The sequence below is a fragment of the Nipponia nippon genome, unplaced genomic scaffold (genome assembly GCF_047370975.1).
Source record: "Nipponia nippon isolate SJK-2023a ecotype South Korea unplaced genomic scaffold, ASM4737097v1 scaffold_7, whole genome shotgun sequence".
Taxonomy (NCBI): Eukaryota; Metazoa; Chordata; class Aves; order Pelecaniformes; family Threskiornithidae; genus Nipponia; species Nipponia nippon.
In genome coordinates, this window is record NW_028262391.1 from 13,714,438 (window position 1) to 13,736,853 (window position 22,416).

At 48.7% G+C, this 22,416-nt stretch overlaps 1 protein-coding gene across 1 annotated transcript; it reads right to left on the minus strand.

The window, feature by feature from the left end:
• Window positions 1–5,388: 5,388 nt before the first annotated feature.
• CLDN1 (claudin 1) lies at window positions 5,389–18,227 on the minus strand. The gene is made up of 4 exons (XM_009468452.2): window positions 17,878–18,227; window positions 8,897–9,061; window positions 8,308–8,392; window positions 5,389–7,466 (listed from the first exon to the last, which is right to left on the minus strand). The coding sequence occupies exons 1-4, from the start codon at window positions 18,098–18,100 to the stop codon at window positions 7,304–7,306; spliced, it is 636 nt and encodes a 211-aa protein (XP_009466727.1). The 5' UTR covers window positions 18,101–18,227; the 3' UTR covers window positions 5,389–7,303.
• Between the last annotated feature and the right edge of the window lie 4,189 nt (window positions 18,228–22,416).

A 22,416-nucleotide genomic window follows, 5' to 3' on the forward strand; every position in this document is an offset into this window, starting at 1 on the left:
ATTAACAAAAAGAAATGCACGTAGGAAGAGACCGGCTTCCGCTTGCTGTCCTCAGTTTCTGAGCACCTGAAGTGAGGAAAGGTTCAAGCAACTCCCCAGAGCACCTGCTTTGAAATCCTGGAGTCAGATAAACAAGCAGCCCTGGCTCGCTGACGGATGTGTTTTGGCCGATGTGTTTTTACCATTCTAGAGAACTGCAAAGTGTGGAGAAATGCTATTGCAGGTCTGGGAAAAACAATAATTAAAATGAACCATTGAGCTCTTTTTGCTGGAAAAACAACAAATGCAGCCCACACTCTCCCATCCCCCTTACCGCAGCTGGCAGCTTTGCTCACAGGAGTAACCCGGGGTGCACCGGCTCCAGCTCCGGTCGCATGTGGCAGAGCTCTGCCAGCTCTGGTGCTGAGGCTGTGCCACACATATCTCAGTGCAGCCGCCCCTCCAGGAACTGCATTTAAGAAGAAAGGTCCTAAAAAAAGCAGCCAAAGAGGAGCACACACAGGTAAATGATTATTTACAGCTGCTGTGTGGGGAGCATTACACAAGGGGAGGGTGGAGAATGTTCCACGCCCTTCCACGGCTTGTGGGCAGAAAAGCCTATCACTGCCATGGTGTTTCTACTCCCCCAAGACGAAGTTAATGCTGTTTACCTTGTAATAAGAATGCTATTTCTTGCTTTTTTTTCCTTGGCTGAGCTTGTTTTCATGGCTCCCCCACTGCTCTCCTGCTGGGGGAGCTGGCTCTGAAGGCAGCCAGGAGTGCTGGGCTCGGAGTACCAGCATCCCACCCCTCCCGCCTGCTGAACGTTGCTGTGTGGTTCCCAAATTAAAAATCAAAGCCCTTGCCTCCAGCAGGATGTGAATCTGTGGCAGGGGAGAGCACTAGTACTAGCACTGAGCAGTGCTTACATAGCTGGGTCTTTCCCAGGAGCCAGGGAAGTAGGAAAGCTTGACACTAGCTAGTCCATGTTATTCTTCCCTCCCTACCTCCTGCAGGATAGAATCTTTCTCTTTTTTTTTTTTTTTCCCCCCATTAAAAGCCACCTGCAAACTATAGGGCATTGGCAAAGGCTGTCTTTGTACCCCTCAGTCCTGGGGATCCTTGCTGGGAATGCAGCTGGAGGTCCTTAGCTGTGAGGAGATGGTTTGTTCTCAGCCCTGATGTGAAAATGCAGTTCTTTTCTTATGTCAGTCACACCCTTCACCTGCCTGGACCAGAGTCAGTGATGTACCTTTCGCAGGTATGGTATTTTGTGATGTGGTAGGTGAAGTACAAAAATATCATGGTAAGAACAGGACTTGTGCAATGTCCCAGACACAATGTGCCACCAGTTCATCCAACCCAGCCCAGCTGTGCCAGTCAGGAACAGCCTGGTATGGTCAGATGGACTTGGTGATGCAAGGACTTTGGAAAAGTCCTTCCTCAAGGAGGAGGACCTGGACAACTGTAGAGAGGGAGGGTAGAAGGGGAGCAGACCCCAGTTTCAGAGCAAGGCAAAAGCTGAACACACAAAAATACCTAAATATGGGAAACTTAATATCAAAATTCAGGTTCCTGACATGAAACCTGCTCCTGGGCCTGGCTGGTGAACCAGACAGGAGTGGAGGGCAGTTTCTCTGCCTCAAGGCAAACCTAGCAGATGGGTTGCCCAGTGCTTGGTCCACAGCCCGGGCAGGACCCACCAGCTGGCATCTGCTTGCAGCCCCTGTGGCAGCAAAGCAGAAGTGCCCACAGGTTCCCATGCTCAGGGGCTCCTGGTGTCTCCGGCAGGTCTCCATAGGAAATGTAGACCCTAGAAACACCAAGTCCCTGATGCAGTATGCTAGGAATCCAGGCAGGGCTTTTCTGGAAAAGCTGTAGGAGTTGGGATGTTTTCCAATCGAGCACATGAGGCTCAACAAAGGAGTGTTTTTCCCTTTCTGCTCAGTGATGCAGATGCCATAGCATGCAGGACTTCTCCGGGAACTGCAGATAGGGTCAAAAGCAATGTGCTATAGAAGATCGAGCTCCTTGTCACAGGCTGGACTTCTAGAAGCAGGGAAACAGCAACCAGACAAATTGAAGAGGCAGTGGGATTGGAGGAATGAAGAGTCTAATGAAGGGGGATAATGAGAAAATCCTTGCAACGCTCTTTGTGCTGCAATCAATGGGCCAGTTTGGAAAGTCCAGCTCAGTTGCCCAGTTGGATGCAAAGCCCCAGCTGAAACATGCGGTTGTTATGACTCTGTGGCTGATGGGGTAAACTGCAGCACTCTCTGAAAAATGAGTGCACCTGGACCAGGTCTGTGAAGAGCGATCCTATTCCTCTGGCACCTCTGCAGGGACAACAGACATCTGAACAGAGTAGCTGAGAAGAGGAATTTTTCTTGATTATGGTGGTGGGGCTTACAGAAAATTTAGAGGGACTTTGTGAGAGGCAAACCCTTCATAGGTGGGGTCTAAGTAATAAGACCCATGCAGGTTGAAGAGGAAGAAGGAATGAAAAAGCCTCAAGAAGAGCAGACAGAAATGCAGTCACAGGCAGTTACAAGCTCCCTCTGTGGATGCAGGTAGAGAGATCTGAGTTCCTGAGGTGGCAGGGTCTCCTCTACTCTATCTTATCTCACAGCAGCCATTCCTGTGGGCAAGGAGAGAGGGAACCCACTTGCACCCCTCTGCTCTGTGTGATGCCAGCCATCTCCTCTGCCAGTCGGTGGGTGCTAAGGTGGTGGGCAAACAGCATCGTGGGGGAGAAATCCTGATGGTGTACACACGCATATAGGTGCTACTTGCTGGCAGGACTGTTTGGCCACTTGCGATATCTTACATTGCAAGATTTGACTGCAGCCCTGCCACTGTGCAAAGAGCTGACTCTGTGGGATGCCTTTTCAGGTAGACAGAGGTATAAGACCCTGAAAGAAGATGCTGCTACTGTTGGCATCTTTTAGATATCCTTTGCGAAAACACCGAGACAATTTTACATCACTGTCAATGCTATCATTGGCTGCCTCAGTGTTATTCCGTATGTCTTCACGCTCAGGACAAAGGCTCAAGCTCTTTCAGTCTGGTTACTTATCTAGATTTGTAAATCTGCTACATCTGAGCAACTTCAGGAAGCTACTGGCATTTCTGGGGTTTGCTCTTAAGCAGAAGTGCTGCATTAACTTCTTTCCCTCAGTAATGCCATTACTTCTCCTTCTGCCTTATATTAAAAAAGATTCTGAACTTGTATGAATATTTCACAAACATTTTTTGTCACCAGCTCTATTGGTTATTTCTGGGATCTCCATTGTCAGAGTTTTCAGTGCTTCAATACACTATATCTATGTGCTCAGAGCAGTACAGAAAACAAAGGCAGATTTATTATAAGCAGCTCATGTGTAAATCAGAAACTGAATCTGATAAAGGCATTAGCGCAGACAGTTTCTTAAAATTATCGAGTTGGAGAAGCCAAGAAATCCAACAGGCTGATGCTATTCCAAAAACATCTTGAGCTCTCTTACTGCTTTGAAATATCTAAGCAATATAAATGAGCATGTAATTCCCACTGACAGTGAAGTTCCCTGCACAGTATACATAGCTCTGGCACCATGTGAATAATAAATATGGTGTGGAAGAAGATGCCAAGAAGCAGTCAAAGTTCCCATTGTCTGTACAGACAAATGCCATCATTTCATTGCAAGATGGCTTTAGCAGCAGGAATGTCAGTCACATGCAAGAATTGAAATCCAGTGGGAAACTCTCCCCCAACTTTCAACCCATGTTATTCCTTTTCTATGCAACCTACAGCAGAGATAGCCAAAGGGCTGTAGAAAACATGGCCAAGTGGAATTGCATGATCACACATGAAAGGCAGGGAAAAAGGGTTGGAAAGCTTCCTTCCAAGCAGGGTCAGGGTCATCTCTGGAGACATCAGCCCTCCAAGAGATACTGCCCCTTGTCACCACTGGACAAGAATTAGGATCACAAGCCATATGAAACAATGTTTATCCCCAAACTTCATCCTTGTCTTTCCAGCCAGCCTGCTGGCAATCCACAAACCATATCCAAATGAAAGTTTGGCTGTGAATTTTGTCACATTAAAAGCATAGCAAACAAACAAGCTAGCCTCTGGCTCCTTCCTGTGTGCTGGCCTCACACAGATCTGTGTATCCTGCAGTGGCCTATTTTTGCCAACAGCAGAGAAATCCTACTGACCATTTTATCGATGGGATTGCTTTCCTTCCCTGTTCTTCTGCCCAGGAAACTTCAGAGTAGAACTTGCAAAAGTCCTTGGAGAGGGAGCAAGCATGAAAACATGGGAAAAAATTAATCTCAATGGAAATCCTTTACTAATTGACAGGTTGGAATAAGAATGACCATAGACCCCAAACTATGCCAGGCAACCAGTCTGCTCCAGGCACAGCAAGCTCACTCAGCCAGCCACATGTCTGGCTGTTTTGCTCTGCCAGCTTTACAAGGCCTAATTAGCACTATTTCTTTTGTTTGTAATTACAAAAGCAAACATCCCTTCGAGAGTGAGGGAATAGAAGAGGCAGCTCCTTGACTGAGCTTAAGAAAATGTTTGAAATAAAGTTTGCCTCTCATCACATGTACTTGAAAATATGAAAGGGATGAACACAAGAGCCCTGGTGAATGGAAAAAGGTTTCCAGGCCAGCCAGGTATAAGCAACAGGGATAGAGCTTTGCTACCCTGGGGAGGTATCAGTGCAGGTTAGAAGAAACCATCCCCAACTGGAACCATTCTCTACCTAGCCTGCAAAAATGGTCCACCTGACTGGTTGTGCTCATTGCACAGCTGGGAAAAGCACAGTATCCTCCCAAAGGAGCTTTAGAGTGATATGGATCCTCCCATGGCCCATCTCTTCATGATCCTGTTAATCCAGAAATATCAAGGAATTATATGTTAAGAGTTTGAGACAGAAATCAGCAGGTCTCTTCCTGCTCTGGAGGCAGAGCATCTTGTGCAGATAGGGTACATGCAGGCTGTGGCTACCTCAGATAAAGCTACAGATAGCAAAACACTCCTGCAACACAGAGCACCTCTCCTGGGAAAGCCTTGGCTCCACACCCCATCCCTTCCCCATTCCTGCAGCTCCCACTCCCCTGCAAGGGAGCCATCTGCCTTCCCCCTGCCCATTCCTGCTCCACCCAGGGTGCAGCTGGCCTTGCTGAGGAGCAGACCTTCTCATTCCTGAGCTGCAATCATAGCAGATTACTGGGCGAGTTTCTGCCAGAGGCCACAACTGCCTGACTCACTGCAGAAGATCTGTCCCCACCTATGTCTGCTATAGATACACATTGCTAAAACAAGCTCCATCCTGGCAAGCAGGCTCCCAAAAGCCAAGCCCCCCTCTTCTCTTCCATGCACACTGTCCAAGTTCTGCTCAAAGAAATGAAGTAATACAGTCTGATTTTCCTTAAAAAAGTCAATTTATTGAAATTGTTTAAACACTTTATACAAGTTCCCAATACAAGCATCTGCTCCCTGGCTCAGGGTTAATGCAAATACAAAAGCACAGACTTCAGGAGCTCTTTAATGGGACCCAAGCTGCCACCTCCTAAGACAAGGTCTCATGAGACAGCTGCTGTGCAGCACAGGCAGTTCCCCATGGAGAAGTGGAAGCCACATGACCCAGCTCCAAGTACAGGCCAACATCAACTCAAGCCTGAAGCATATGCTCTGGTTGGTTTCTTTTAGTAACTTTGATTCATGTTGCAGAGAGTCAGGTCAGACAGACATACAAGGTTTATACAAACCAACACCATGGTTGCACATTGCTCAGCCCCAGAGGCTCTCCCTGCCTGCAGAAGGAAATCAAGAAATCTGATGCCTCTGAATACATACACAATTATAAAGCCTGGTCAGAAGCAACCAGTTTCTTTCCATAGAAAAAGCAAGGTTGAGCTTTGGAGAACTGGTACCATCCTTCTAGGTATTACGAGACCTAACTCCAGACAGCCTCAGCCAGTGTTAGTCAAACACCAAGTGACTGACTTAGTGTTTCAGAGGAAGGGTTGGGAACCTTTGATGAGCTGCATTTTTTTTTTTAAGATATGACTTAATATGCAAGGATGGTTTTATCTTTAAAATGCTAGTTTCTTCCTCTTTGGTGAGCTTGAATTAAAAGAAAATGCCATAACCTTTGGGTCAGTTTCCTTGGAATTTGCCTTCATATCATCACTGAAAGTGTTTACAAGAAAAAAGACAGGATCAAATGGCAGCATGTGAGGTATCCTTGGGGAAACATCAGGGAGTGGCAGTGCATTCAGTTCGGTTTAACACATTTAGCTGCATAAGGCAAACCGAGATCAGTAACTAAGCCCAAATGAGAAAGACTCAAGGAATTAGGAGAGTTTGTTAAGAAGTGGCCTGTAACACACAGAAGGGGATAAAGCTTCAAGCTTTAGGGTGGAAACATGGAGAAACAATCACTGGCAGCACTTGGTGTCTACAGAACTGCAGCAACAGCCCCACCGGAGACACCCAGTGAAAACAGAAGGCAGTCATTTTCTTTAGCTCTTCCGTGGCATCAGGGAAACCTGCAGCTGCTTTGGGAGTTTCCTAACCTCTGTAGTTACGATTCTGCAGCCTTTGGCTCAGACACAATCAACTTACAAGATCTTGTCAAAAGAGTGATGACATACAGTTAAGCCAAGCCACTTTACACTGCATCTTCTGTTGGCCAACAGCATGCACATGGACAGTTACAGATTTCAATTTAAGTAACAGCAATTTAATTGTGTCTGACCCTTTGCCATGCCAATCTGCACAGAAAGGAGGGTGCTGAAGATGATGCCAAGACAACAGTACAAGAGCACTTTAGATCTCTTCAAACATTCCTACATGTAAAGTCTTTTCCCTAACATTATGTTTCCCCTTAAGCTATTGGTTTCATCACTTTGTATATAATATATGTTCCTTTAATTTCTACACACGCCACACTGGGCTCTAACTTAATGGGATATGGGACTGAATTGTTACCATCTATTTTTTTAAAAAACAACTAAAAAAGCACCAACAGCCATCTAAAAAACAGTATCATTTTTCCCTTTTACTCCCAAATACTAAACTTAACCCAAGCTTGGAGGTTTCATCTTTCCAGTGGCAATACCTATGAATCTAGGCTAGCCTTCCTCCATGGGCTGGGAGAGAAAGGAGAAGTTATGTCCAGTAGCAAAGAGGATTACAAAAATATACACATTTTTGGGAGAAGAGGAAGGTAGAACCTAGAGTCTGAACTCTGCTCAGGACAGTAGCATTGTAGTGTCCTCTCCAAAATGCTTTCACTACCAGTGCTGGCAGTTCCTCTTCTTTGTTTCATTATACATAATCCTTCCCTGTGGAGGGGGCATTTTTTGGATAGCCTCGGCTGGGTGGATATGAAGTTTCTCTCCGTGGACAGGAGCAGCAGAGGAAGGCTCCCCCCAGCATGGCCAGAGAAGCAGCTGCCCAGCCAATGAAGAGAGCTGATCCAAACTCAAATCTGGGGGAGAAACAAGGAAGAAAGTGAATACTACAAGTAATGCCTCTGGATTACAGCGTTAGCATGTCCACACAAAGCAAAAGGGAGCCAAAATGGGGATTCCAGCTGAAGTCTCTCCTAACCCTCAAAGCCTGGATGTTTGCACACTGGGTTAGTCCAGTCTGTTAGTTCACCCTGCACAGCTGCAGCAGGGCCAAGCTCTGTGCAAACCAGGCTTTAAGCATTTAGTGGAGGAAAAATGCAGAAGTCACAGCAGTTAGAATCATAGAATCATTTAGGTTGGGAGACACCCTTAAGATCATCGAGTCTAACTGTTAACCTATCACTGCCAAGTCCACCACTAAACCATGTCCTCAAGCACCACATCTACCTGTCTTTTAAATACCTCCAGGGATGGAGACTCAACCACTTCCCTGGGCAGCCTGTTCCAGTGCCTGACCACCCTTTCAGTGACAAAGTTTTTCCTAGCATCCAATCTAAACCACCCTGGCACAGCTTGAGGCCGTTTCTTCTTGTCCTGTCACTTGTTACTTGGGAGAAGAGACTGACCCCCACCTTGCTACAACCCTCCTTTCAAGTAGTTGTAGAGAGCAATATGGTGTCCCCTCAGCCTCCTCTTCTCAGTTAGGTCTCTGGCAGTGATGCTGCCTTAAGTCTTCGCTTCAAGAGCCATATGGATGATGAGATCTGGTCCTAATGCTCCTTCTGCACAGTATGAAACCAACCCAGCTAGCTCAGGAAATTAAATTCCCTTCTTTGTTTTGAGCCACTGCTACTCAAAACTAAGGCCTGTGAACATTTGTCATGCTATACTACAGTGTTATATCAAATGGGTCAGTACCTGGTGTTGACAGGAGTAAAAGGGTCATAAAAGGCCCGAGCCACTCTGTTGCCATACCATGACGTGGCCACCAGCGCTGCCAAACCTGCACACAAAGGGAACACAATGTCATGCCTTATTAAGAAGAAACCCAAAATAAACAAAATCACTGCAAAAATTGTGTGCAGCATAACCAGAATCTGGAGTGATGCTGAACTGCTGCTACCCTGGGAAGATCCGAGCTGTTACTTAGTGCTGGTTGGGAGAGAAATTAAGAAAGGATTTGATGTCACCCACAGTTACATTGCACCAAAAGCAGGACTGCTGACAGCCTTTCACTGAAGCAGGGCATACAGGTCAAACTCAGCTCTACTAATAGAGATGGAAGGCATGCAGTCCACATAGAAAGCATCATGCTAGTGCCAAGACACCCGTTTGGTGCCTCAGATAACCAGCAGCTACTATGCCAAAGTTTGCTAGGGAATTCCCATCCCAAAATGCTCTTGGAGCAATGACAGTAAGCCCTCCCCATCCTCTCACACCCTATGCAGGAGAAATACCATTCAGGAAATGGCACATTTAATATTAAACACATCTGTACATTACCAACCTGCAATAATGAAGATAACCCCACCGAAGACAGCCATCCGCATCTTCTTCACCTGGTCATCTTCCATGCACTTCATGCATTTCATGCCAGTCACAGCAACAAATACAGCTACAAGGCCCAGGAGTATTGCAGCCACCATCAAAGCCCGTGTGGCCTGCAGACTGCCTAGAAGACATTAGGATTTAAGTTACCACAAAGAAAACTCAAGATACAAATAGAAATTCAAATTACTGGGCTCAGTAACCATGTGTCAAAATATTCTGCTCCATGTTACACAGGATACAACCAAGCAAGACATTCCTTTTTAGCTTTAAGCTCCAAGAGCCTGTCATGCATCAGGATCAGAGGACTCTCAATCTCTTCTAAGATGCATGGCAAACAAGGGCATGCAGCTCTTTGCAGGAAATGACCTGGGAATTGCCCTCAGACATCTCTTGTTCCTTGATCATTTGAATCTCAATTGGAAGGGCATATCTGTTTATCAAAAGAAGTATTCAGATTTAGGCTGTACCTTGACAAAGCATTTAAGCACATGTTTTAATATGAATAGCGCCATACATATGAATAGTCCCGCAGGGACAGCAAGGCCCCTTTATTGCTCAACACTTCCAAAACCTGTCTCTTATACAACTACCTCAGTGCTGATTTAGATATTTCTGCATTAAATCCTCAGTTTGAGTCCCAGAGGGTACAAAAATACAATTATAACAGAAACAGGATTTTCCCAGCCAAGGGAAAAATAAGGTTTTTTTTTTTCCCTGCCTAAAATATTTAGCTTATTAGACTCAAAGATATTCAAATGTTTTAAGAGCCTCTTGTGCTTTTGAAGAATTGGAGCATCGAGTGATGCCTCCCATAGGCAAGGGTTGTATTTGCCTGGCTTCTCAGCAGACAGACTCGATGTACTTTAACCCAAGATCTGGCTTTATATTGACTCATCTGAAGGCATAGACACACTAACCCTATGCAGGTGAGCTACTGAGTTCAGATTTTCTTGATATCAACAGAGAAAGAAAATAATGATATAAATTAAGTCATTACTGAAAAAACCTGAGGTGACAAAACACCTGAATAGCAGTGAAATAAGAGCCTGAGCTTTATTGCCTGGCAAATCAGGTTTGTTTGAACAGCATGGATTTTAATATACAGTCCTGTTACAATCTGGGTATAAACAGGGCTGGTTAATTAAAGGAACAAGCTCCCAGGAGCATGCTGTAACCAAGGCAAAAGTGTCCCCTGACACAGAAGGTTATCTAGCAGTGACACCTGTACAGTTTTAGCAAAGTATCACCAGAACCTGTTCCCAAGTCTGGAGCTCACCCCACAGAAAGCACACCAACTGCATTCTGCTAGAGCACTGCAAAGCACTTCCAGCTTGGACAACCACAGCTGCAAGGTTTAAGCCTACAACAGAGCACCTGCAAACTTATCAGTCAGCACTCAGCACTGGTATGGTGAACCCATGAGAGCCTGTGCTACAACAACAGGCTCTTTGGTTCAATCTGAACCAGAGAGGAGTTCAAATCTAATGCTGGCCCAGCCACACACCCATCCTCTGCAGCTTCTCCACTACACTTTGCCCCACAGCACTGCTTGTGCAGGAAGATTCTTGTGACCCACACAACAGGCTATCAGGCTCTAGTTCTGCTTTAGAACAGATCTGGACCAGCCTCTATATACACAACTCTATTGTTCTGTAAATAGATTATGAAACCAGTTAAAGCAATACAATGAAAAGGCAATATCCAGGGCAATAGGAAGTGACACACTTTCTTAAGAAGAGAGTCTTGGCTTTCTTGAGAAAAATCCCACAATCAGCTTGGCTAAATGTCTTCTTTCAGTTCCTTCCAAGGGGAAGGGTGACACACCTCTGCACTGCCCAGGTGTTAATCAAAACCCATCTGCTGCATTGATTGCAGAAACCCATTTACAAAGCCATTTATCACTTTAGCATAAATCACAACAGCAGTATCCAAGCACATTTTAAAGAGATTTATCTCCAATGCCAGAGATTACACTCTAAAAATAATCTCTAGCTTACAAAAGTTATGCCAATTTTCAGAAAGACCTCAGCTGACAGGTTACCACCCAGACAACCAATTCAGCTGCCATACATTTAAGGCTAAATTGTGCTTTACAGCAGCAGCTCTGGAGAGGCCAATAGCTGAACACTAGGTCATGCTTTGTATGGGAAAGGACATTTTCTGCAGAGGTACCAAATCCATTTCATTAAGTCTACAGTAAGTTGGGCTTAGTCTTGCTGCAGAAGAAATTACTCTATAGGACAAGGTTTTGAAAGAGTTCTTTCATGAGGCTGAAAATATGAAATGTTATCTCAAACAACTAGAAAACTAGTTATAACGGTGGGAAGAGACCTTTCGCCTTCAAACACAGTACTAAGTGACAAACACAGGAAGATGCTTGAAAAAGTTTCTATGACCTCAGAAGACCTAGCTATGAAACCTGCTAAAATCTCAAGATGGACAAGTATTAACTGGATGCATGCCACAACATCTTTGCAGAAGCAGCCAAGCAACAAGCAGCATTGTGAGCATTTCCCAGGGCTGCCCACTTTGAGCAGCAGACCCTGGAGGGACATCTCCTGGTGTCCTCACCCCTCTCTTATCCATGGCTCCATGGCATAAGAGGACAGAGGCATTTAAGAAACTTTCAGTAGGACAGAAAAACAGGTTGAAGCATTTGCAGAACAGACTCTCCTCTTTATCCCAAGAAGTTTTAATGTGACATGACGGTATTAGCCAACCATCCTCCCCTCTGCCTGGCCTGGCTGCCCTGTGCTCATAGCACATGCTGGGAGGCAGAGCTTTTGTCCTCCTACCACTTTTGCAATGTGTGCAGTACATTGACTGCGGTTAATCATCATACAAGCTATTAGTTATTATGTACACATTAACAACCACATTGTCAATGGAAGCTGCAGATCCGGAGCCTGGGAAAGATAGTTTAATATCAGTTCTGTTGTTCGTGTGGGCCTTTCCAAGCGCTTTAATATTCCCCAAATGATATAATATTGTCTTAACCTGCTAAACAGGACTGGCTACAAACAACAAGCAGAAGTACTCTACAGCTATTTAACTTTACAACTTCTATCATATTAGAGAGAAACAGGATTTCCCCCACAGTCCTTGCTGCTGCAACTGTCTCGCCAACAGGAACAGGTAGCGAAACGCTTGTGGCCTCCCACGCCATACACCATGGCTGTCAGAAAGCCCAGGCAGTCTTGGGAGCCCTACAGTGCTGCAGAAGGCAAGACAAACTGGCCTGGCACCCTGTCCTGGTTTCAGCTGGGGTAGAGTTAATTTTCTTCCTAGTAGGTGGTACAGTGCTGTGTTTTGGATTTTGTATGACAATAACGTTGATAACACACTGATGTTTTAGTTGTTGCTAAGTAGTGCTTATGCTAGTCAAGGACTTCTCAGCTTCCCATGCCCTGTCAGCAAGATGCTGGGAGGGGGCACAGCCAGGACAGCTGACCCAAACTGGCCAAAGGGCTATTCCATACCATACAATGTCATGCTCAGTATATAAACTGAGTGGAGTTGGCCGGGTGGTGGCAACCACCGCTCAAGAACTGGCTAGGAATCCATCAGTAGGCAGTGAGCAATCACATTGTGCATCACTTATTTTGAATATTCTTTTATCATTATTATTTTCATTTTCTGTCCTATTAAACTGTCTTATCTCAACCCATGAATTTTACTTTCATTTCCCCCCCAATTCTCTCTCCCATCCCACTGCGGGGGGGAGGCTGTGTGGTGTTTAGCTGCCTGCCCAGTTAAACCACAACACAACCAACAACAGCTGTCAGAAGGCAACAGGATTTTGTCAATATAAACAACTATTGACTTGGAAGCCAAGCCTTTTTATTGCTGGTTAGTAATGAGAGACCTTGAATGAAAAGCCTAGAGCAAGAAAGCAGCAAGTAAAGGACAGAGGCTTAAAACTACTGAGGACAGTTAATAACAAATGTGAATTCTGCAAGCCGTAAAATACTGTGTAAGTCCATAAAAATGACATAGCAACTCACACCTGTTTCACATAATGAAACCCTCTTTTTTAAAACATGCTAACAAACAGCTCTGACTTATTGTTAGTGGGTTTGGACACAAACTACATGATGCAGTTTATCTGGAGCCTACATAAGACTTTTTCCTTCCCACAACTATCATTACCTGACACAGAAGTAATTCCTGGCAACTGCTTAGTTATAAAAAAAGGACTTCACCGCCATATGTTTGAGGTTATTTTTCTGTCATCACATTTCCTTATTTATTCTGTTTATATCATTCACATTATAGAAAAGCTGTTGGGCAAGTGCCATGGGATTTTTGTAATGCCTGTCTGTAATGCAAAATTGCTGCAATAACTCTGTGTGCAGATTATTTTCTGATAGGGATGCTCATTGACTGCCTTGTCTGTATTAAATGATGAACTTTTTCTTCCCTCCCCTGGGCCTCCATGCAACCAAGTGATGACAGAATACAGGTGAAAGATGCTGTGCAGCTCCCTCTAGTCTCTGCAAGGGAAGCTCCCCAGGAGTTACAAGCACCCCTGTAGTACAGGAAGCATGTTACACTGTCCACCTCCAAGAAGTCAGCAGCCTGCAAAGCCTTCCCACTGGGGTTTCATGAAAGCTGAATCTCCTTGAAGGAGCAGGATCTGAGATCCTGCTGTTCTACCCTGCCAGCATGTGAAAGTTACTTTCGTGCAGCAGTCAAGGCAATGAAGATCTGAGCAAGCAATATTAGCTCCTGAAGTAGCCAGCAAACATCTCTCATATTTGCAGTCATTCCAGCTTGACCCAAAAGCCTGCTAATGGCTTGGAGGCTTTCAACCCCCTTACTGGCCCCTGCAAAGACATGCACACCCATCACCATCAGATATTCCAGTGTGGACTCCGTCAAACCACCTCCCCACGAGCCTAGAAGACTGTACAGAGGAATCTGGGCAGCACGCAGACTCAGACAGGGCTATGTTTCTTGCTGAAATGGGAAGGCTGGCAAGTCCTCACTGCATGTCCAGTGCAAAAGAGACAAGTTCAGAAGGGGACAGTGGCCTTGTACTCTGCCTACCCCAAAGCAAATAAGGTTTGATGCCCTCCTGCAATCACTCAAAGAGTAGAGAAAGCTTGCTGGTAAGACAGGCAACAACACATAGTACCACCATTTCCAGACTCCTGGTCAGAGGAGACCTGGGCAGCCTGTTTTCCCACGAAGCCTGGAAATTCCCTTACCAAGAGATTTAGTAACACATAGTAACACAAGCTACTAAAGCTGCTTAGAAGCTGCTTGTAGAGCAATAAAGCCAGTGCATTGCAACAGCTTCCCATCCCCTCTTGCAGACACAACAGGGCACCGCACAGGAACAGCCTCAGGAACAGCCTTGGTGGCATTCCAAGTAACCCTCTACCTTCTCAAAGCCCAGCACAAGTAGTGAGACTGCTTTATCACTCAATCATGATTTTTCATGAGGAAGGAACAGGGATTGAGAAACATGGTAGCAAATTAACCCTTAACCCACATGAAAGCACAGATACCAGCAAGTTCTACCTGCTTACTCCAGATCTAAAGATTAAGAGAGCTGACCAACTATTTGGACACATTTGTGCCTCCTGCTATAGCTTCGTCCCTCCATGGGCCACCCTCCCAACTCCCCCAACATCACGACAGAGCAGCAGTAACCTGAGCATGAACCCTTCCTTCCCCCCACCCATCCTCTTCCCCAGCTCCTGGAACAGGATCAGCCAGGGTGGTAAAGATGTAGGAGGGAAGATTTCACATTTCAGTGATGCTGTTTGACCCAGAGGGCATCCACACCCTTGTTTATTTTCTGGGCTAGGGCACAAAGGCTCATTGTGGATGCACTAGGTTTGGTGATGAAGTGGTAGATGAGTCTCAGCTTGTCTCAAGCACAGAACCTCTCCCAGCAAAACCAAACAGGGCAATAAGTATCTTCAGCTAAAACAGCCTAGACAGGACCAAGAACAACCTCTGCTTTTAACAGGAGAGTGTGGTTAGGTGCAGCTGAAAGCTTCCAGAGACAGGTACCAGGACCCCTTCTCCCTCTTGTCTGAGACCATCCCCCTGAGACACCGGAGGAGCACAAAGCTGACCTAAGCTCCATGGACGATGCTGGAGGGCTACAAGAACAATGCTGAGGCTGTGCAACAAAGCCTTGTTGCAAGGGTGGCTTTTGTTGCCTCTATGTCTGCATGTGGCCACGCACAGCTTTTCACGTAAGCCAGCAAAACGCAGCCTTTCTATTGCCTGAATAGGAGCACTGACATAAGCCCTCAGCTGAACGCAGCTGCGGGAGAAGTGCCAGCATGGGTGCACTCCAGCAGCGCGGCCACACGGGAAGCTGGAGGCCCCTCAGTTGGCTAACAGTGCTCATAAGCTTGTGCCAACCCCATCTCTGTCATGCAGCATCAGTCCAAGCAGCCAAACACTGACACATCTAGAGGAATGGCAATAGCCACCAGATACCCAAAAGCTTGCTGGCAAAGCTTTCCAGCATTCCCACAACCATGAATTACTCCAGGTGTGAGGAGACTCAGTCCGTTCTATGGGGACAAAGCAATGCAGATCTGAACCTCTCCCATCAGTGCATGAGGCTCTGACACGTGGCTCAGAGCATTCAGGACATGTGAAGCTCTGGGTGGAAAGCATGGCCAGGCAGAAGTTCTTCTGCCCGCAGAGCTGTGCCACCTTCACCATGACAAACGAATGCAGTAAGGGAGCTCCCCCTGCACAGCTGCACCTGTCTCAGGGCGCGGCTGTTGAATTGGCTGTAAATGGGAGGGTTTTCGCACCTCCACCCAAAGCAGCACTGCTGGTCCCTGCCCAAGCCTATGCAAGACCTTGAAGGGAGACCAGGAAAAAGAAAACAGCAGGCAAGGTGTATGTCCCTAGGCATCATCTGCTTTCAAGCGGGAAAGGCACAAGCTGGGGTACCGAAAGAACAAACAGTGATTTAGCCAGTCCTAACTGGCTTTCCCAACGAGGAAAACATGCCCTGTGATTTCCATATTTCTTGGGCTTCCTGGGAATTTGCAGGGAAGTGTGTCCTGCAGGGCCAGGGGCTCTGTAGGAGCACAAAAGGCCACTAACAGCTCAGCCCCGGTCCCTGGCACCTCTCACCTCCCTCCCCCGTAGTCCGGGAAGAGAAGAGCCCTTATTGTTTGCAGGACAAAGGTGAGGGGAGCAGCTGGTTTCCAGCACTCAGCCATGAATGGGGCAGGGCTGGAGGTCCCGGGGCAGGTTTTTAAGAGTCTGTTCAAGGCAGGCTCCGCATCTGATTCTGCGGGCAGGTCCCATTTACAGCACAATGGGCTGCAGCCACACAGCCCCCGAGGCAAGTTTACCTTTCGCAAGCCATCCAGGGGGTGGCTGGAGATTCCTCAGCCCTGCTGGCATCTTCACCCCCCACCCCCAGTGCGAGATAAGAGGCTTGAAGCTGAGCTTATACATAATAACTATTCAAACCACCCCGGACTGTGTGCTTAGCCCAGCCCTGATTATCCACAGCCCTGCACCCTGTTAGTGCTGAGTGGGTGCACCGCACTCCTGAAGGGAGTAATTTGCGCCTCTGCCAGCTGCAGGGCCCACGGGTGTTCGAGACAAGGGAGCAGGAGTGATTGATGTGGGCTAGGGTGAAGGTGGGGCCCGGGGTGTCCGGCTTCGCTGCGTGACACACAGGAAGGGTTGGTGACAATCTCACTTGGGGATCCTCCCAATGGTCCCCGGTTTATGTGAAACTGCCTGTCCAGAGGTGACCAAGGTGGCAATTATTATTTCATTAATCAGGGAGGGAGAAGGATGAAGGTGTTCCAGGACACTACTGGACTCGGGATGAGGGGAGGGATATTGAGAAAGGATGATTTTATTTTTTTTTTTAAACCCCTTTGGGTGTCAGCATAAGTTATATGCTCCAGTGCTCTAGCAACAGCCCTCACTGGGGTTCCAGCTCGGCGTGACCTCCCTGAGTGACATCCCAGCAAGCCAGGCTGCAGTTCCTGCATGCATGAGATGGCTTCGCCGTCACAGGACAAGGCAAGAGACCTAGATATTACCCTGATGTACCGGTCTGCCTAAAAACTACAGGCAGTGCTACCTGGGCTTAGAGTCCAGCTCACCTGCCAGCCCTTTGCTTAAAAGCCCCACGGGAGTAGCAGCGACTTTCCCAGAGAACAAAAGGCCAAAACACTCAAACACAGAAAGAAAAGGATTCGCGCTCGAAAAGACCACTTCAGCACCGCTGCTGAACTTTGTTCCTGCTGAGCCATGCCCAACGAAGGCAGTCCCTGTCTGAACTTCTACAGCCAAAAGCTCTTGTTCGCAATCACGGCGCTTTCCCGAACACACGTGGAGGATCCGATCCTTCCCCTCCCGGGACGGGCACCCGGCGTGCGGGCAGGGGGCTGCGGAACGGCGCCGGCTCCCCCCCGGGTACCGCCCGGCCCAGCTCCCCGCCCCGGGAGGCAGCACCGCCGCGGGAGCCGCTCCAGCAGGCGCCGCAGAGCCCCGGCTGCCCCGAAGGACAGTCACCAGGGTTGTCACCCTCAGCCCTGGCGGGGAGAGCCACCGGGGGAACCCCAAGAGACACGCATCTGAGCCCCGACGGGACGATGGGTGACCTCTAGCCCCGCACCTTCAACCCCGAAGCGACAGGCGGCATAGCTCCAACCGGACAGAGCCCTTGAGACCTGGCGGCACCGGCACCCCCAGCGGGACAGGCACTGGGCGAGAGGGGGGCCACAGGTCTAGCACCCCCAGTCCCAGCACTTCGGCCCGAGCCCCGCCACGACCGGCACCGGCGTGGGGGTAATGACCCTACGGGACCGGTACCCTCAGCCCCGGCGGGAGAGGCACTGGGGCGGAGGGGATGACCCGACGGGTCGGACACCCCCAGTCCCAACAGGGCGGGCACCCCAACCCCCGCACCCCCCAGCCCCAACTTACTCTCCAGCTTGAGGAGCGAGTCGTACACCTTGCACTGGATCTGCCCCGTGCTCTGCATGGCGCACGACATCCACAGCCCCTCGTAGAGCGCCTGGGCCGTGACGATGTTGTCCCCCGCGTAGGATGCCATCTTCCACTGGGGCATGGCGGTGCTGATGATGATGCCGATCCAGCCCAGGAAGGCCAGCACGAACCCCAGGAGCTGCAATCCCCCGCTGGCCATGTCTGCGCGGAGCCGGGCCGGGCCGGGAGGGGGAGCGCGGCTGCTCCGCTCCACTCCGCGCCGCGCCGGCGGAGGAGTGACTGCGAGGGGAGCGAGGGAACCCGGCGGCCCCGCACTGCCACCCGCGTGCCGCCCCGCGCAGCTTTTAAAGCCGCGCAAAGGGCGCCCCCTGCCGGCCGCGCCCCCGCCCCGCCCCGCGGGGTTTTCCGCGGGGGGACGCGGCCCCTCGCACCCCCCCGCCTGCCTCCGCCGTGGGGCCGGGGGAGCTGCCCCGGCTGCTGCCGCTTCCCTCACCCCCCCGGGGCGGGGTGCCGACACCCCGGGGGTGAGAGTGGCAGCAAAATGCACCCCCCGCCCCCGAGGAGTGACCCCCTCCTTCAGGGTTTCGCCCCGGCCCGCAGCCCCAGGGGCCCACCCTCCCCCTCACCGCCCCTGGAGGAACGGCTGGTGGCACTGTCCTTTCTGCCCCCCACGGGGCGTGCCAGGGGATGCTCTGGCACCCTCGGAGGTTTTGGCACCTCCGAAGGGCGCTCTGGTTGTGCTCCCCCTCCCTTCCAGAGCTGGGGGCCCTGAGAGCACGAACCCCCGCTCACTTTCCTTGGTCTCGCTGCCTGTTGCCGTCCTTTAACAGCCGGAGCTATAAACTTCCCTTTTCGGTGAAGACACCTTCCCTGAGCCAGCACATGGGACGGGAAAGGGAGAATCGGGAGATCGGGCCGTGCCCGTCCCACCCGCCCCGCTGGTGTCCGTGTGACCCACCTTCCCCAGCCCACCCCAGTGCCGCCACTGCAAGGGGGGCATTTCCCACCCCACCCGCAGACTCGCTGCCCGGCTCCCGGGGCACGCAGCACAGGCGGGAATAAACTGCTGCAGAGGAAAAGAAGTCATGGAAATTATCAGTACTATGATTTTAAAGAGGCAGCTGAGCAAACACTCATCATCCGTGTACAAACGCTGGCAGGACCCTAAATCCAAACTTTTGAATCTACCATTTTAATAAGGACGATGTGCTGTACATCTTTGCATCACTGGGTCTCTCTTAAAGGAGAAATTTCGATTTTTGAATGCTTCAGTGATTTACTAAGGTTTACTGAACAAGGGGATTACAGGCCAGGAAGGAGTGTCCTCTTTCTCGGGTGTGTTATTTGTCCAGTTACTCTAGGTTCCCTTTCTCCTACGTGAATATTTGAATATTGACAGATCTGGACTGGAGACCAGGCGGAGTGAGGAAAGACTGTCTCCTTCAGAGGGTCTGGGTGGTGCTGCCTGTCTTCACCACGGGCTGGATGGAGGGAACGTTCAGCCTGGACCTGCTGTAATCCCAGGCTCTGAGATAAACAGGTGATAATTACTGATAAAGGTCCTGCTGGAGGTAGGGATGGGGTTGTATTGTTTTGACACCGTGGTTTGCTGCATTCTGATGACTTAGGAGATTTTGCTGGAGCTGCTTCCTGAGATTTGCAAACAGACAAACAGACTCGTGATTACCTGACCAGTCCTACGCAATGGCGGGGGGGTCAAAGGGGAGAAAAGCAACTGCAATCTCGCCACACCAGGCAGAGACAAAGCAAGGCTGGTTTGCTCTGAAAACACTTGCAGCTGGCAGTCCCCAACGTCCGGGCAGCAGCCCTGATGTGATGAAATCCATCCTAGTTACCTCGTAGCAAACTTTTCCAGTACTGTCCTTTTTCACTTGCAAAGGAATAAGGGAGCTGTGAATCTGCCGCTGAATAAATGATATTTTCCTGCATCTCTGTTGGCCCCAGTTTTATAGCTTTGGAAGTGAAGGAGGGGAAAGCAGCAAAGTTTTCTTTGTCAATGAAGAGATAACAAAGTAGGTGCATCCCTCTGCATACTCATCAAGAACTCTACTACAGGGAGCAGAGAAACCAGGGTGGTGCTGGCTGTTGGAGCTGGTCCCTGGGAGGAATAATTCCTTGCCCGATGAAGAGGCAGGGCAGAAACCATGCAAACCTGAGGAAAGCAGCATTAGCAGTGTCTGGATTTGATCACTGATGTCTGGGTAGTCATATCAGTCTGATACCGTCCGTCTGCAAAGGAATGTGCAGTGTTCCCAGGTGCTTCAGAGCGCTGAACTGACTCACCCCTCTTCTGACCCTCCTGCCACCCCCCCCCAGCCAGATCAGGCAGCTCCTGCTGATTCCTGCAGTGTGAGGTCAGCTCTGGACGGGGGTACCAGTTCCAAAGATGTGTTTAGCAGATTTAGATCCTTTTGCTACAGGCTCCGAGCAGACAGGAGGGGGAACAGAGATGTTTTGTGTGGGAAGGACTTGGGCTTTCTGTTGAACCTTCTAGGAAAGAACAGGGAGGAGTCCTGGGTGGCAACAATCTGACTGCACTTGCACTAGGAGGGACATCAAGAGTGGTCTTGAGGAGATGCATGTAGCAGGCACACAGGCATGTGCTGTATGATGTAGCACTCTGACCATGCTGCGGGCTCTTGGAAGGACTGCAAACCACGCACACCCTGTACTTGGGAAAAGCTGGGCTTAGGGTGTGTTCCTGAGGGGCTGTGCACCCATCCCATTGCTCCTCTGTCCCTGATGGGTGCTGCACTGGGCAGTGCTACTGGGTGAATACATGACAGAGTGGCCTCAGGTCAAACAAAGCCCGTGAAAGGCAATCCAGAGATACACCCGTGTGCTCTTGGACCTCCCATAGTCCACGTAGGCTGCAGCACAGGCTCTTCTCTGTGCCTTTGTGCACACTTTCTAGGCACAAGTTCTGTGCCTGCATCTTGCTTTGTGGAAGTGAGAGCTCGAAGACAAGTTGCTCATGTCTCTTTGACCATTGAACACCTCTGACAACCCATATGAAGACCTCATGTGCCAGCTTCATGAACACCCAATTTATATTTTGCTTTCCAGGGACAATTTGTAGTTGATACTTACTACTCACATTTCATGAACGATTTCAAAACTCAGCAAATCTTTCTGTGGACATCACAAGGAATTTACAGAGCAAGATAAACACTGAAACTCCACTCTTGCCCTTCATCACTCATCAGTGTTCTCAGTGCTCTGGAATTTGCTGAGAATTTTACAGCATCCCTAAGATCATCACTTCTCCTATTCTGGACTTCCTTCCTTTCTTTGAGACATGAAATATCTTCTTTCTTTTCTTTAGATGATTTTCTGCACTGGTTCAATGGGCAAAATAAACCCTCTTTACTCAATAATCACTGCCTTTCCTCCTTTGCCTAAGATTCTTTTTTCACTGGAAGTCCCAAACGGTTTTCACTCTGGTTTTGCCTATTTTTTCTACCTGACATTTGGGGAAATACCATTACTTCAGAATGTTAATCTCACCTGAAAGACCAGAGTTTATCCAAGATGTTGCAATCTCCTCTGTATTCTGTAGGTTAAAGGTACTCCAGTACTGACAGTCTTTAGTGACTGGCCTGTTCTTAAGTAAACATGTGAGTCTTCATTTTTTGCCCTTTACAAAAGCAGCATCAAGTGAGAAGAGGCATGTCTATAGACAGTTACTGAAATCAAACTGGGATGTTTTAGTCTGCAGGTAGACAGACTGCTCTAATTGTTCACAGAGATTGTTCTCATGTGCAACACTCCTTGCTGCGCTGAACAGATTCTTAACACCTTGGTCATGTCGCTCCTTTGGCTGCTGTCACTCAGACGAGCAGCCTTACCTCTGTACTCAGCAGAGAGATACCTGTTTCCTTTTCTGGCAAAAACAAGCTTTAACGCTTGCCAGGACTTGCAGGTGAGCAGCCTGTTTCCCTCTTCTCTCAAACATTTCTCGGGGAAGGTCTCACTGCACAATGCCTGTGTTTGGAGAGCACGGGGTTGAGTGTGATCCTCTGTCGTGGTGTCCCCCAGTGCTGGCCCCTGGGCTGCCCTGAACTAATCCTTGAGCTAAAAGTGATGTACAAGGGAGAAACATCTCATTCTGATTATAAGTTGTTATAAGTCGGGGCAGGTGCACAGAGCAGGCACAGCTGCACGATCCTGGTTTCAGAGTGAAGCCACAAGCTCCAGCTCTGGACTAGAAAAGGGGAATGGCCAGACAACATCAGCCCAGTCCACTGTTTCTGGTGGCAGCCAGTTGTAGAGCCAGGGAATAACACAAGCACATAGTGACACTAACCCAAAAGGTGTTGCAGCCCGCCCTGAATATATCCTGAGACAGTACCAGTACTTTTAACTTTAATTTTGCTCACTGGATTTTTCCTCCGTAAGTTTGGCTGTTTGTTTTTTTGAAACTTCTGGCACTTGCAGCATCCTGCAGCAAGGAGTTTTGCAGGTTAACTCTGTGTTTCACAGGAAAGTACAACA